General features: G+C 38.1%; 2 protein-coding genes across 3 annotated transcripts; both read right to left on the bottom strand.

Annotated features, from left to right (window-relative positions):
* Nucleotides 1-1856: 1856 nt before the first annotated feature.
* LOC122660212 (wall-associated receptor kinase-like 20) lies at nt 1857-2499 on the bottom strand. The gene has a single exon (XM_043855426.1). The coding sequence runs from the start codon at nt 2478-2480 to the stop codon at nt 1857-1859; it is 624 nt and encodes a 207-aa protein (XP_043711361.1). The 5' UTR covers nt 2481-2499.
* Nucleotides 2500-8456: 5957 nt separating this feature from the next.
* On the bottom strand, nt 8457-15522 carry LOC122657614 (single-stranded DNA-binding protein, mitochondrial). Of its 2 annotated transcripts, none has more exons than XM_043852370.1 (6): nt 15384-15522; nt 14827-14999; nt 14441-14649; nt 14244-14344; nt 8651-8710; nt 8457-8549 (listed from the first exon to the last, which is right to left on the bottom strand). In XM_043852370.1, exons 1-6 carry the CDS (start codon nt 15454-15456, stop codon nt 8533-8535), a joined length of 633 nt encoding a protein of 210 aa, XP_043708305.1. In that variant the 5' UTR covers nt 15457-15522; the 3' UTR covers nt 8457-8532. The 2 variants fall into 2 exon arrangements, with proteins under 2 accessions (XP_043708305.1, XP_043708304.1); XM_043852369.1 differs by having other exon boundaries at nt 14827-15002; nt 15384-15516.

A 15522-nucleotide genomic window follows, 5' to 3' on the forward strand; every position in this document is an offset into this window, starting at 1 on the left:
TGGATTTTTATCCACTAGCGGCAAAGTAATTATTACTCTCCATATGTGGGTGAAGAGTACATCCATGATGAAGGAAAACTTTCACCTTGAAGAAATAACAAAGCAGTGATCGGACCAGCCTCCACAAATTCCATTCTCAATCTTAGTTATTATTAGGGGTGTGGCCCGGGCGGCCCAAGCCCACCCTGGGTCCAAACAAGGCTTGGGTTGAGATATCCTGGCCTTGAGGGCGGCTCAGATTTGAGAATTTCTGGCCTTAAGTCAGGGTCGGTCCAGGCCAAGGTGGAGGCCTCGGGCTGAGTCCGGCCCGGCCCAACCTGACCCCATCTTCTTCTTCATCATGTTCTTTCTTCTTCTTCTTCTTCCCAGACTGGCCAGGCCATGCATCTCCTTTCCCTTCCCATGGTTAGGGCCAATCAGAGCCCGGCCCGACCTTGAAAGTGGGTCAGAGTTGGATTTTTCTAACCCTGAGTCAGGGTCAAACCAGGCATGGGCCCAGCTAAGGGGACTCAGGGTTGGGCTGGGGTTTTAAAATGCCCGGCCCAACCCGACCCTGTTGCAGCCTTAGTTATTATGGCCCAAGGAGTAAAATAGTAAATATACGTATAGGGCCTGTAGGCAGACTTTGTCAATTGAGTTCTTTTGTTGTTTTGAGATTTGGGGGAGGGTGGATTGGTATTGGATCAATCAAGTTGTTTACTTGTAACCAAACATGTATTAAAATTTGTACCCACGATTAAATTTTTTTTGAGGATTTAATTTGCCCCTTAACATAATGTATTACCATATAGATTGAAGGGAAAATGAGGAAATTTCACATCAGACCATCATCTTTCTTTAGTAAGGGTAGGTCTCCTGGCAGTTTCACTTATGAAAATAGGGTAGTTTAATGAAAATAAGGTAGTTTAAGTATTGTTGGGGAGGGGAGGGGGGGGGGTGTGGGAGGGAAGGACTAAATTTGCCCTCACCTGTCATGGTCTTAAGATGAATAGAACTTGTCTAGAAATTTTCTCATTTGTTGTTTGCAGATAATACCTTTGTGTTTTATAGAGCTAATAAAAATGATATCTGGTCTTATCTTAAAAACTATTTTTGCTTTCGACCAAAAAAAAAAAAAAAAAAAAACTATTTTTGCTCTGTTCCAAGATTTATCAGGTCAACAAATTTGCGCTAGAAACCACGTGGCATCTTTTTTTCTCATGTAATTTTTTCTAAATTTATTTGGTATGTAGGAGCATTGGGAATAAGGACAAAGGCTTTCCATGGTTCTTCAATCTTTGATTTATTCTTCAACATTGTGTCTTATAGGCAATTACATAGAATTGGTATGATCAATTTCTTGTTTGTAGCTTCTATCAACTTCTATTTCATTTGGTTTGCTAGGAGCAGATGGCTATTTCAAAAGGTTAAATCCTTTCCTTGTTTTGTGTTATCTAGATCCAACAATCGATTACTAACACATCTTAAGTTTCACATATTCATTCAACTCATCCTTCATCTCTCCTTGTCAAGCTTTCCTTATTGGTTTGGTTTCGGATTCAACCTTAACACACCAAATCCAATTCAACATGGACCAAAACCAACCCGAAACGACCGATTGACACCCCTAACACTAGTGACAACTATGAGAACCCAAATGAAGGAATTGATCCCTAGTTGTAATTTTGCTTTGGGTTTTACCTTTGGCAGGACCTAAGTCCTCCCACACAATTCACAGACAAACTCTGGTCCCCATTTCATTAACTAGAGAGGGCAACAAAAAGATTATATCATAGATCACAAAGTGGAGAAACAAGAAGAAGAAGAAGAAGAAGAAGAAGCTCCATAGTTAAAAACTTAAAAAAGTTGAAGGGTCTTCAGTTAGGTGGAAGCCATTGTAGTTCTATACCATAATTCCAAGAAGTTGGAGGGTCTTCAGCCTTCAAGTCCACCACACTTGTATATGCAGTGCAACCTCCAACCCTAACTCTGATCCTATGTGAAGTCATTGATGCATCCTTCAAGTAAGAACAGCACAGAGTGTTGCGACATCGTCTCCCTCCCTCAACTTTCTCTTCATATTGCCTACACAGACTATTTGAAGAACAATTCAAAGGTGATAAAAGGATATCCTTTGAGCAATTAAATAACATGACTGTATTGCTATTAGATATATTGAATGGAGAGCTCTCATTGATCTTTAATCCTCCAACCATAAGGTCAGATGAGTAACACTTCTTCTTGTCTATCTCTGGTGGGCTAATTATAAGCCTTGAAGCCTCTGCATCAATGCTTAGTATCTTATAATAAGACTTCTCTTCAGATAAGAACTCTAAGGTTCCATTGTTGCAGTAGACTCTGTAATTAGAATCTCCACAGTTGTCAGCAATGCTAAGAGGGTATGGAACTTCCATTTTGCCACATTTAGAACACTGGTCAAGTGCAGATAAATGAGCTAATGGAATGAACATAGAAGCCATGATCATCACCACCTTCAACATGGTTAGGGTTTGTTAAAGAAGCTATATTTGAAGATACAAGAAAGATTTCTACTTATAGAAAGTTCACACTTCGCATAAGCTACAAGAGAGATTGCTAATCAAGTTCTATAATGCTTTATTTTTAGTGCTTCTTTAGATGTTCTAGCTAGTAATGTTTCGACACATATAATGACCTTCCCTTTTAAAAAGAGACCACTCTTGAATAAACTAGTGCCCAATCGTACAAGCACAATTAACCACTCTCATCCAATTGCTAAGTGACAAAAACTGAGCATTTTTGGTGACAGTACAGATGGTCAAGCTCCACAATGGTTATCAGTTACCCAACTCTAAAGGGAACCCTAGTGAAGTATTAATCTTTAACATTTATTCAAAATAAAGTAGGTATAAATACTAAAACCTTGTTTGGTTAGGAGTGAAGTGAAATGAAGCAATAAGATGTTCATATTACGTGAACAAATTGCCTAGCGCATTTGGTAGTATGTGATGTGTGGAAGTCCATTGATACAAGGAGGTCTAGAGTTCAAGTCTCCTGGTTCACATCTCCCTTCTTCCCCCTTAGAATAGGATAGAGTAGGATCTATCAAAAAAACAGATGTTCACATTACAAGAAAACAGGGCTTTTGTAGTAGACCACCCGAAATCCAGTCAATCCACCACAAAAAGTGGCACAACTAATGATTAACGGCGGTTTTTTCTACTGAATGTGTTTGGGGGGTTTTGGCAATGGTTTTTTTCTACTACGGCCAAAAGGTACATTAGAAGCGGTAAAAAATCGTCTTTAAAAGGTTATAAAGTAAAAAAAATCATTAGTGACCGTAAAAAACATCGAGTTTTTCTACTTCCCATGGTATGGTGAAGAGGGAATCTCCATATCTAAAGACAAAGTATTGGCATTGCCATGTTTTCTTGTAGATTATTGGTTTAGTAAAGAAAAATGAAATGAAAATATGACAAAAGAAAAACTTAGTTTCTCTACACCCATGGTAAAGAGGGAATTTCCATATTTTTCGAGTACACGTGTGAACTATAGGATTTACTCTCACTAGAGAAAAATATGCTATACTAAAAAGGTCCCAAAAAAAAAATTATATTACAAATTATTTGACACTTTATAGAAGGTGTCAATAAGAAAATCCTAAAATAAAATTGGGAGAATGTTCTCTATGTCGCAGTGCAGGCTGAGCCCAGACACATGGGCAGCCTGTGCAGGGGGGGTAGGGTGGTCATTGTACCCACCCCCATGTGCCTGAGCACAACCAGTGCTGCGGCACGGTGAATAGCACCCCAATAAAATTTTAGAAGGAAAAAAAAAAGAGCTATCATCAGGTAATTATGTGATGTAGAAAATGTTAGAGATCATTATTTGTTCTAGAGATGACCAGAAGAAACTTGCAATACAAAAGAGACAGTACTAAGCACCTGTTGCAAGTAAAATAATGGCAGTTGTTGCCAAATATATTCATGTAAATGGAGGTAGGCACATTATAAACACAACCCCACGGATTTGTGCTTTTTAGGAAGTGGACAACCAAATTGGTTGAGGTGGTGTTCACTGTTGGGTTGAATGGATTTTCTGGTTTGATTATCAAATGTTTCTTTAGGCCAACACCAGTCATGTATAATTAAAATTTGAGCAATGGATCGACATGTTGCCGGTGTGGGATGAAATTTTTCACGTCAAGTCAATGGGATCACGGGAGAGGGTGTCATATGATTGATTCATTTATAAGGAAAGTTGATGTAGGCCAAGTTCAAATAATGAAGAAAGTAGAGATTGAAGAACAAAATGAGAAATACTTTATTAATGAGAACAGAATCGTACAATAGATGGGGGGGGGGGATTCACTCAACTCTCAAACAACTTGAAGTTCATACATAAAAAAATAAGATTTGAAGCTGCTTTTCAAAATATCACATATAATAAATACATATTATAGAGGGAGAGAGAGAGAGAGAGAGAGAGAGAGAGAGAGAGATGATCACCCCACCTCCTACAAAATGAATGAAAAAACAAAAAAAAATCCCTTGATTGATGCTTTTGTGTGCGCTCCCATTGGCTCTGCACTGGTACAAAGACCATGCATCCTGGCATTGTTCTTCATCCCATATAATATATCTTTTCTTAAAAAATTAAAAACATACTAGAAACACTATTCTGGTTTACTATTTTAAGTGCTTATTGTACAAAGGAGGGGAATCCCACCCATTGCCTGTGGATTTTCAAGAAGAAATAAAATACCAGATTTATACTCGTTATATAAGAGAAATGGACAAAGTTTTAAGTAGTTGAGGCATTTAAGCTACGAGGGTGCATTTGGCTTTATTATTATTAGTGGAAAATAAGAATAAAGAATTTGGTTGGATCAGCTTTCGAGTGTCTTTCTTCTTTTGTGTACTGTCTCAACCAGTTATAAGGTTGATATATTTGCTCATAATTTAGGTCAGTGTTTTGTTGAGTCTTTATCTTATCCTTGATTCATGGAAGTTGTTTCAATAATGTAAGTAATTCTTGTCCTTTCCTAATTCATGTTTTTTTAGGAGAAAAGAATACTATCTGGTCGTGTGGCCAGCATGGCTCTTATACTTAGACATAGAAGCAAGCAAAAGTACTGCGCTGCCCCTTGGAAAAACGAAAATTCCACCTAGAGCGATGCTTGTGCAGACACTCCGGTCCCATTGACCAACCCGCACATACAGGCTCTAGAGGCACAGACAGCGTTCTCTCACCCCCCCCCTTTTTTTTTTAAAATCAAAATGATAGTAATAAACTAATAATATTAACGATAACAGACTTAGGGATGTAAACGGATATTCGAAAATCTGTATTCAATCCGCATTCGTATCCGTTTAAGAGAATCCGAATCTGTTCGAAACTAATCGGATACGAATATGATAATCCCTCTATCCGACCGATTATTAGCCGATTCATTTAGCAGTCCAAAGGTAATACAATATCTGAAATATATCTCTGAGTTTGTCTATCCTTTTAAGTTACCTTATTGGATTTTGTTATCTTATTTTTATAAATTTTTAAGTTAAGATAATATTATTCTTTTTCTAGATTTGCTATTGGTTTATATATATATAAATTGTTTTATGCAATGTGATACATGGAATCACATATCTATTAAAATAAATACAAGATAAAATCAAAAGTAAAAATCGTAAGAAAATCAAAGACTAAGAAGAGTAGAAGAAAGGGTAGTTGCTGAACTCTCAAGTCTCAACCTTAATTGTCATCATAAAAATGGTAGAGATGTCAACGGATAGTCGAAAATTCGTATTCGATTTGTGTTCATATCCATTTAGTGGAATCTGTATTAAAAAAATCACTATCCGAAAATTATCCGAATCCGTCCGAAAACCGATAGGATATTATCCTAATTCGTCCAAATATAATCGAATACGAATATAATAATGCCACTATCCGATCGAATTCGATCTGTTTACATCCCTAAATTAACAGTAGGCAAAAAGAATAAATAATTATAATATAAATCCAAGGCTAACCACCTGTCACCAAATTAACATTTTCTCGGGTTGGCAAGTTCAAGAGAATGCAATTCAAAGTCAAAGAAAGGATTTGAATGTAAAAAAAGTAAATGCTCACTTAGGTGGATCGATTCAGTGACCCATGGTAGAAGAGACAGCAGACCTAACTTCTAACTTTCCTACCAAAAATCTGTTCAGAATCAGGTATCCCATGCTGATCTGGGGAAAAGAAGAAAAAGAAAGAATTCTTTCGAATCAAGTTTTGTTCAAATTATAGTGGAGGAGGAATTTCCTCCTCGATGGCATTAATGAGGAGAGAAATGTTCGAATGGTTTAAGGAATATTTCGGATGTTCAACTAGTAAGGAGAGATTCATGAGTGAATCATTTCTACTTTCTCCCGATTCTTTTTGTTAGGAAAAGCTGATGGTCAATTGATTAGAATGGGCCATTCTCATCATTTTTTGGGTAAACCCAATTTTTCCTTCACCCACGTTGGCACAGTACCAAGAGCATTTCGGACCTCCTGTTGCGAACACATGTGGAGGGAAGAGAGATAAAACACAAGAGAGTAAACAGAAGCATAGAGATAAAGATAACATAAAAAATTAGTTAAATTGTGATTTTACAGACGAAGTCGGGCGTCTTTAACCTTATTGAGGAAGCCATGGTCCATGACCTCCTTTCTCCAATAGAGAAATTGTAAGAACAATTTATCAAAGTCTCGTCTATTTTTCCATTACATTCTTCAACTATACATAAGAATAGGTTAGAATTTTAAAATATTTGATTCAAAATATTTTTATTTTTTATAAAAAAGATTTATTAGAGGGTTTTGTCGTTTCCTAATACACACCTAAATGACCAATGGATGTGTGGAAGACTTGTTTGAATGATCAACAAACAAGTCTTATGGGAAAAGGCATGTTTTATGGGTATATCCTTTGGAAACACCCCTTGGGAGTGCCTTTTGTTCTCCTATATAAAGAGAAGAGTCTTGCCCATTTCTCTAATAATTTTTGAGAAAACTCTTTTTGTTTGTCTTTCAGTTTTGTTTCTCCGTTGTTTATATCCAATTGAGTGTAACTCTCCGTGCCCTTAGTAGCCTAGTATTTGAAGTGCATCATTACTAGATAGCTTTAACTGGAGCGCTGTTTTACCTTGGAGGCTGATTCGCAAAGACCCGACTGCATCATAGGGGGCATCTACAGTCTTAAGGAGAGTGACTTTTGTCACGACTCAACCCCACCATTTCTTTTATTTTCTTTATGTTTTTCAGGTTTATGATGCGTTATATGGTGCTTGAGATTGTCGTCATTGATCTCGGTTTGTCTACATTACGATAAGTAATCTAACCCCTTAGTTACATATATATTTATATGTATGTTTTGAAAAAGTGTTTTCAATATAATACAAATTTAGATAGTTATCAAACTATCTCCATTACTAATCCATGATTCCCTAACTACCTAACCATGTAAAACATAACTACTTAATTAATATAAAATAATTAAAAAAACTCCTAACCTATAACTACTCTCCCTATTATTTCTCTTGAATATTTTATGCACGTAACACCTCCAACATATAAGGAGAGGACCTTAAAGAGGGAAAGAACCTTTTGGTTTCGTTTAATACTCTTAAATGTCATAATGAGTCCCCTAATTAGCCTGTTATAGCAGAGACGAAGTGGACATTCTTGAGCTCTCAAGGGACCTTGACAAAATAGGGTGAGAGAGGAGGCAGAGGACTTTATGTTTGAGATAAAAAAAATAAAAAAAAATAAAAAACAAACAAAAGCTACCTAGTGACCATTTTGAATTACAATTTCCCTTCATACTTTTCTTTTCCTGGAAATTCTGTTCTATACCAGTACTGCCCTTTTCAACTGTTCAGGGATCTTTTTAGCAGATCAGACCTTGAGTTCCTGGTTTACCATTAAAGGGACGGTGATGAGCGAAGACCGGCTACGCTCTTTCCAGCTTCATTCTGACAATGCTTGGTGTAAAGCATTACTAAAATCTAAATCGTATAAAAGGTGCAAGGAAATCCAGGAATTGGAGTAGGGATTTTCTATTTAATTTCAGTTAATGATGAATACAAAACGATAATGAGAGATGGAGCCAAGAAACTGGTGACATAGCCACCTTTCATTGGAAATCATGGAAATCCCTAGAATGCACATTACAGAGGATCTGAACTCTTGAAAATGATTTTACTCGGAACATTTGTCTGCCAACCTAAATGCATATTTAGTAAACTAATGAAACTAGCATTTGAGGAATGGTCAGAATGGTTATCATCGGGCAATCTGATTCAGTGCCACATCTCCTTTGCATTTGGTGATAAATGGGAGGTGTATCAACAGGTTAAAAACAATATAAGAATTTCCTGTCAGAGACAATGGCATTTTTTGGGCAGGTTGAAGAACCTTACGTCAAGAAAGAGGAGGAAAAAGAAGGGGGGTGGGAACATTAGTTTCTTACAAAACTATGACGCTTCAGCAGTGACTATTTTTACAAGAAAAAGATACCCAGAGTAATGCTGAGATTCTCCGGCTAGAATAGTCCTTCCTCTGCCAGTAACATATGAGAGCTTCAGATTATGATAAACAAGAAAAAATAAATTATAATTAAAAGCAAGAATAAAATTAAATAGATAGAGACAAAAACTTACTTAGATCATCAAAGGAAATGTTGCTAACGCTCTCGCCGGTTTTTATCAGACGAATCTTCCCTGCAGGGTATAATTCACAAGGTATTAAGCTTAGGAAATCTGCATAATCTAGTTGAATCTATGCCAACACGGGTAGAAAGAACTGATGATATTGAACAAAGCAGAAGTCAACCTTCCAATTGACAATGTAACTAAATGGGTTAGAGAGGGTGAATTGGGTTGGACCTCAGCGCAACAGTAAGGTTGCTCCATTGCGACCACGTGGTCGCTGGTTTAAGTCGGTAAACAGCCTCTCCGCAAAGCAGTAGTAAGGCTGCTTACATTATGACCCTCCCCAGACCCTGCAGTGGCGGGAGCCTCGTGCACTGGGTACACCCTTTTAGAGACGATGAATTGAGGCAAAGGCAATGTCAACTTAATTGTGGCACATCGGGTGGTAAATTGAGTCCTGAGTCAACTAGCACTTGAGTATTCATCCATTCAGATCCAAAATATTTAGTACATGTTTGGTCAAGCTTCTTAAATTTCTGCTCCTCAGAATCTGGAAGCAAGTTTCTCTAGATGAGAAGCTCTACAAAGTGAATCAAATGAGCTTTTCGTGCTTGGAATCTTTAGTGCCAGAAGCTGATAAACCCAAGACCCCCACCCCCCCGGCTTCTGCTTCTTGTGCGAACCGCACCTGAGAAGCTTTCCCAAATCTACCCTTAAACCCCACACAAAGTGACATGCTTCAAAGACAATCACAAATTTCACAAACAAGTTGACCCACACAGATAAAGGGAAAATCATAATTGAAAAAAGAAATCAAAGGAAGTGGTGTGGGCAGTACGATTACATCCAACAATAAAGGTGATCATCCTCATCCAGGAACTAAATTTCCAGCGTGGAAAAGGCTAATTACAAAATTGCATTAATGCAAACAATTTTGTCACATATGTAATTTAGTCATGTAAATGTGTTTGTGTCTGCAATAGATATGAAGAACACATTGACTTAAACAACCTGAAATGCTCAATGCAAATTTTGTACATTATAAAATAATTATGTTGAAGCAAGTACAGCATTACAATGAATTAGCAATGAGACATGTAAACTACATAGGATATCTAACTCCATTGCCCTCTCCCACTTTCCCTGAAAGATGTCCTTCTGTATACACTAAAATTATCTTGACTATGTGTGCAGGTCCTGCAGAGTGCTCTACTTCATCCATGCTTTATTGTACTCAAAACCTCATGGCTTTCCCACCACCTGTATCTTCTTCATTCATATATGTTATGGGTTGTTATACAATATATTGATTAGAGTACATCAAAAAAAGGGCATACCCAGTGCACGAGGCTCCCGCCACTGCGGGGTCTGGGGAGGGTCATAATGTATGCAGCCTTACCCCTGCTTTTGCAGAGAGGCTGTTTCCAGACCCGAACCTGTGACCTTGGTCACAATGGAGCAACCTTACCGTTGCACCAAGACTCAAACCTTGAAATCTTATTGATTAGAGTACATCAAAAGGTTATAATTTTAGAGGCATCATTTTAGGTGTTTTAGTCATTTCATATGCCCTAAGAAGTAAGAACAAAGATGTTGTTAAAGGGGAATATTATATATGATTTATGTATTTAGACGGTGTGACAAATATAAAATTAAAAGAAGAAAAAAATTGAGGGGGTGGGGTGCGGAGGATAGGGTGTGATATCTCTCTCTTTGTTTTTCTTTCTTTTCAGTTTGCTTGCCAAATAAACACAGCCTAAGGCTCCTCAATTACCTATTGAGGATCCACTAAAATTCAATAAGGAATTATTAATCTTTCCACCTTGCAAGCACACCAAATAGACACGTGGAGAGGAATACCACTTTCCCTTTCTTTTGTCCATCTTCCCAACAAAATGCCTTAGTTTTTCTGGTGTACCAGCCCTATAAAAGATGAAGGTACCACCATAGATCCTTCTGAAAATTTCCAAGGACAACAGTAAGTCAATGGTGACACAGGGGAATTGCTCATAGAATTTTTAGGTTCCCTAAGAAGATGCAGTATAAAGGCTACGAAGTCAATGCTCCACAAAGCACATATTTTCCCAGGCCTCATGACTCTGAAAACCTGAAAGTACTGTGAGACCCAAGTGTATCACAAATAACTAAAGGAACTTCACAATGCCTTGTATATCTGAACCTTTTCTTTCAGTTCTTGTCATGCACTATTATATATTTTTTGAGTAATTCTGATTGACAGCTCTGTAGGTGTCAAATGGTTTTGCAACCCAACATAATGCAGGACGATGGGGCTTCAAGAGGAGGAAGATCCAGCCAATAGTGGCCAGGCCTGCCCCTATCAAGATAGACTCTTTTGGCCTTCATATGGGCCAGTGTGGCCTGCATTATAAGGCCTGAGGGCTGGACTTTAGGTCCAACTAATGGGCCTGGTTTGGGACTCTTTAATTGGCTTGCATGGGAGGTCTTAAGAAGATTTTATTTCTATCTTGTTTCTATTTTTAAGTAGTTTTCTAGTTTCTAATTTGGATGTAACTAGAAATTAGGAGTTTGTTAGGTTAGTTTCTAATTTCATTAGACTGTTTTATTGTAAAGAAGCTTCCATCCACACAAGAGGGGTTTGAGGCTATAAATAAAAGAATAGGGCTGCACTACAGCCACGATTTGGAGTTTTGACAAAAAACTATGGCTCAAAAACTCACCAAAATCTTGGCAAAATTTCTCTATTTTCACTGATTTCAACAAGGCCGAGACGAAACAGGAGGCAAATTAAGGAATCGGCACAATTTCGGTCGAAATTTCAGTGATACGACTTTCATGCCTTTATAAAAGGCATTGTTTCGCAAGTTCTGGTCGAATTTTCGACCAAAAGACCGAAATATGAGAAAAACTTGGTTGCGCCTTATGCTGCGTGAGAGACAGATGCTGTGAGACGAAGGTCAATGAGAGACTGACCAAGGCCATAGGTTGGAGGCCTTGGTCATATCCTATCCCTTTCTTCTTCCCCCTTTTCTTCTCAAACTTCTCTTCTTCTCAGTTTCTATATTCATAACCTGCAACTATGATACTGATGTGCCATTGATACTCCAAAGGATAGTCCATCAAGTTCTCTAAGAGATCAAGTGTTGAACACTCCAAGACTACCTACGGCACCCTTGTTTGAAGACTTTTCTGGCAGAAAACTTCAGGATACAATATCCTCTCAGCCGTCCATCAATCAAAGGTCAACTTCTGATATTCTTCTGCCCATAACTCAGCCTTCCTTCAACAGTGAATTTAATTTCATCCATTGTCTATAACTATTGGGTCTTTAAGTTGCTAAAACTATGTTTTAGTTTCTAATTTTGGTGGAGACTCTTTACTCTGAGTCTAGCCATCATCTGTGAGTGAGATTCTAAAGTTCCATTGAGCACCATAGACCCTCCACTCGATGGAAGTTTGAGTCCCATCCATGGTGCTAATCAGCTGCTATTATTAGTTGACCATCAGTTGCTATTTGGGACTGTGCTGTAACTTCAGTTCTGTCTATGGGATTACTTTGAATCTGGGTATGTTACTGCTACTGTTGAGTGGATGTTCTGTTAATCGTTTGAGAATGAACAGCTGTGCTGATGTGTACATACTGATCAAGTGATTGGTTTCTAATTTTGGACCCTACTTACTATTCATACAATATCTCTACATCCTACCATGGGATTGAAATCACGCTTGGAGATACTGACGACCCTAGGGAGGTCTATAACTGCTGTTGATTTGGAGTTGATCAGACTTCTATATTGGGAGTAATTTTGTTGATCAAGCTGCTGGTTTATGAAGCTCTCCAATTCTGTCAATGGGATTCTGATTTCTGTGGTAGAGTTGGTTAGAATCCCACCATAACCTTTTCTGCCCATGGCTTGTTAAATGCAGCAACTCAGTATGGGGGTAAAATGTGTTATTTACAAAAAAGTTTGAATTCCCACCCAGATTGTTTTCTGTGTTGAAGGACATAAAAGTAAAATCCCCTCCTTTGCTCTGCTATCTCAATTCCCAACCCCAAACTCAAATGAGATGACAACTCAGAAGTCAGAACCTCTCCACCATCCCCAATCCCAAAGGTAAATGAGAGAGCAAAAACTCAGAACCTGTCTTCCTCCATTACACGCAAACCATATTGCAAATCAGAGATGACGAACAAGAAGTTTTCCATCAAAGAAATGGTGTAGGTTTTATGGGATGGGTTGGAGTGGTCCCTCGTGAGTGGGTTTTCCATCCAAGAATGGTGTAGGTTTTAGATGGGAATCATGGGATGGGTTGGACTGGTCCCCACTGAGTAGGTTTAGGTCATGGTTGCAGAACATGTGAACCTCCGATATCAAGATCTGCGAGATGATTTAAACTACCTATGACACAAGGAATCTGGAAGCCATTGAACTCTCGGACAACATACGTGGAGTACGAGAGATGACGTTCGGGTGAGAAGTAGGGGAAGTAGAAGACGAAAAACTGACCAATACGAATCATCATGCTGGAAAACATAAGAAGGCAAAAATTTGGAAGGTATTCAACTTCCCCCTAAAATCCACGAACTGGATCAGGGATAAGAACTGAGTGAGAAGTCAGGGAAAGGGGAAATGGAGGGCCTTGGTAGGAGATAGGACGTGGGTGAGATTACAAATGAAAAGGTGATCTTATATAATTGGCCAATTATACAACCAATTTGTTCTTCATGAGCACTGGCAAATGAATTCAGGATGCAATGCATTTAAACCTCCAGCGGTGTCTACCAGAAAATCCTTTTCTGTTTTCACAGTCAAATATATAAAAAAACAGACCAAGAACGAATATCCAGAGCCCAGAGGTCATGACCCCTTGCAAAGAGCCATCAACATGGTGTCAAACCTAGTCAATTACACAGTTGCCTTATGCTTGCCAGGTGTGCAAGACAATTACTGTGCGAAAAAGGAAGCTCATTAGATACCTCACATACAATTTAAAAATAACGCATTAGTTAGCTGTTTAAGAGATCCACCTATCGAGATAGTTTCCTTGCAGAAGGACAATTTGCTCTAACCATAGTGAACCTGATTTTGGTCATAATTTACGCTGAATTGTCCTTACATAATGAAGATGGGAATTAAGGGAATACAGGAAAATAATATCACCATTGCAATAAAGATTTAGTCGCATGAAGAGGTAGGATATGAAAGTTACCAATGATGAAGAAATAACAAGGCAATTGCCAGGCATATTATGTATGAATGCCTGAAGACGTATTTGTAAAGATATTATAAATAAAGTAAGCTTTCCATCCATAATGAACAAGAGATAGCCATTAACTTAAAAGAATAGAAATTTGATTTCATGATAAGAATTTTTTTAGTTGGGCCAAGATAAACACAATTGTTCATCTTGGTAATGCAGACATATGGACTCTTGAGACATGAATGATTTGTAAGATAGCATACCATATAGGTTAAGGTAATTCCAGTGAATGCCTACAGAAGGAACTTCTGGGGTAGAAGTCAGAATGCCCTAAAGCAACTAACCACAAGATGTTGTTATGATTAGTTATACTTTTACATAGATTGCATAGGATAAAAGGACACAATAGTAGGTAGCATACCATCACGCCTTACACAAATCTCAGGAATATTTTTAACTTGACCATTGATACTGTCGTTATAGACTCTTGTTTCGATGTCACCTTCAACAAAAACTGAAGAGCTGAAACAGAACACATGTATCAAGCACAACCACAAGGGGAAAAAATAAAGGCAAAAGCATTTTTACATGGAAAAGGGAAAATAATAAAATAAATACTTCTTGACAAGTTGTTGAACTGCATAAGCTCCGAGTTGTTCATCATGCACAGCAACCCGATGCCACTGTGCTGGTCTGGGCAAATTCTCTGATCCTATGATTCTCTGATCAAACATTCCCCCAGTTCCGACTGTAAATATGGTCACAGTCTTTCCATTCCTCAAAATTTTCTGCAAAGGTGCCTGCCCAATTTTGCCACAAATAATTGCCTGCAGCGAAAACCAACCAAGGCAATGATGAGATATTAGAGAAGAAGAAGAATAGTAGTTATTACTCTCCTTCCCTCTCTCCCAAAAAAAAGAAAGAGGAAATAAATAAATCAATAAGTGAGACTTAACCAACTTGGAAATATGAGACAGCTTGTAGTCAGAACCAACCACAAATACCTTATGTACACCCCTGAAACCCCAACCTCTACGAGGATCTACACCCTGTGGTTCCAAGTCCGGCTTCTCTGGCATAAGATTATCATCCTCTACGTCTGCATTGCTCACTCCATCGTCCACAACATCACTGAAGGACAACGTTGAGTGCCACAATTTCAAACTGGTTTGCCCGCCTACTTACAGGTATCATAAACCAAGAACAATTAAAGCATTAAATTAAAAGTAGGTATTTCTCCAAAACCCACAAAAAATACGAAGTGAAACACTTTATGATCTATCACGTTCAGTAATTGAAATCATTATTGATGATAGACAACAACAGGGGATTATTTTTCCTCTTTTTTTGGTGCAAGCATCGTGGAGTGTTACGAGAATACAACGTGATCATTGCAGACCTTTGGTTGATTTTGAATTGAAATGCAAATCTTGTAACAGCAGAAAAATCCCATAAAAGAAAAACCTCGAGTACTTCCGAGTTCCATCTCCACGTTTTATCAGCTATAATTATTATTATTCAGAAAGAGAACTGTGATAGAAGGAAGGAAGAAAGAAGGTACCAAGTGAAGGTGTTGCTCTGGTAGGAGCCGCTATTCTTAAATGCTTGACAATTCTGGCAGCAACTGAACTCATTTCGCCTTTGAAGAAAGTGGAGGCGGGAGACTCTAGAGAGCCTTAAACCAAAGAGAGGAAGGAGAA

This window comes from Telopea speciosissima, chromosome 4, assembly GCF_018873765.1.
Source record: "Telopea speciosissima isolate NSW1024214 ecotype Mountain lineage chromosome 4, Tspe_v1, whole genome shotgun sequence".
Classification (NCBI taxonomy): domain Eukaryota; kingdom Viridiplantae; phylum Streptophyta; class Magnoliopsida; order Proteales; family Proteaceae; genus Telopea; species Telopea speciosissima.

Bases quoted from the DNA above. Each gene is read 5' to 3' on its own strand.
- LOC122660212 (XM_043855426.1), bottom strand. From the start codon at position 2,480: ATGTTGAAGGTGGTGATGATCATGGCTTCTATGTTCATTCCATTAGCT.
- LOC122657614 (XM_043852369.1), bottom strand. From the start codon at position 15,456: ATGAGTTCAGTTGCTGCCAGAATTGTCAAGCATTTAAGAATAGCGGCT. The intron at 15,003-15,383 runs GTACCTTCTTTC...GATACCTGTAAG, and splicing joins CAGAGCAACACCTTCACTTG to TAGGCGGGCAAACCAGTTTG. The intron at 14,345-14,440 runs GTATTTATTTTA...GTTCTGTTTCAG, and splicing joins GTTCAACAACTTGTCAAGAA to CTCTTCAGTTTTTGTTGAAG.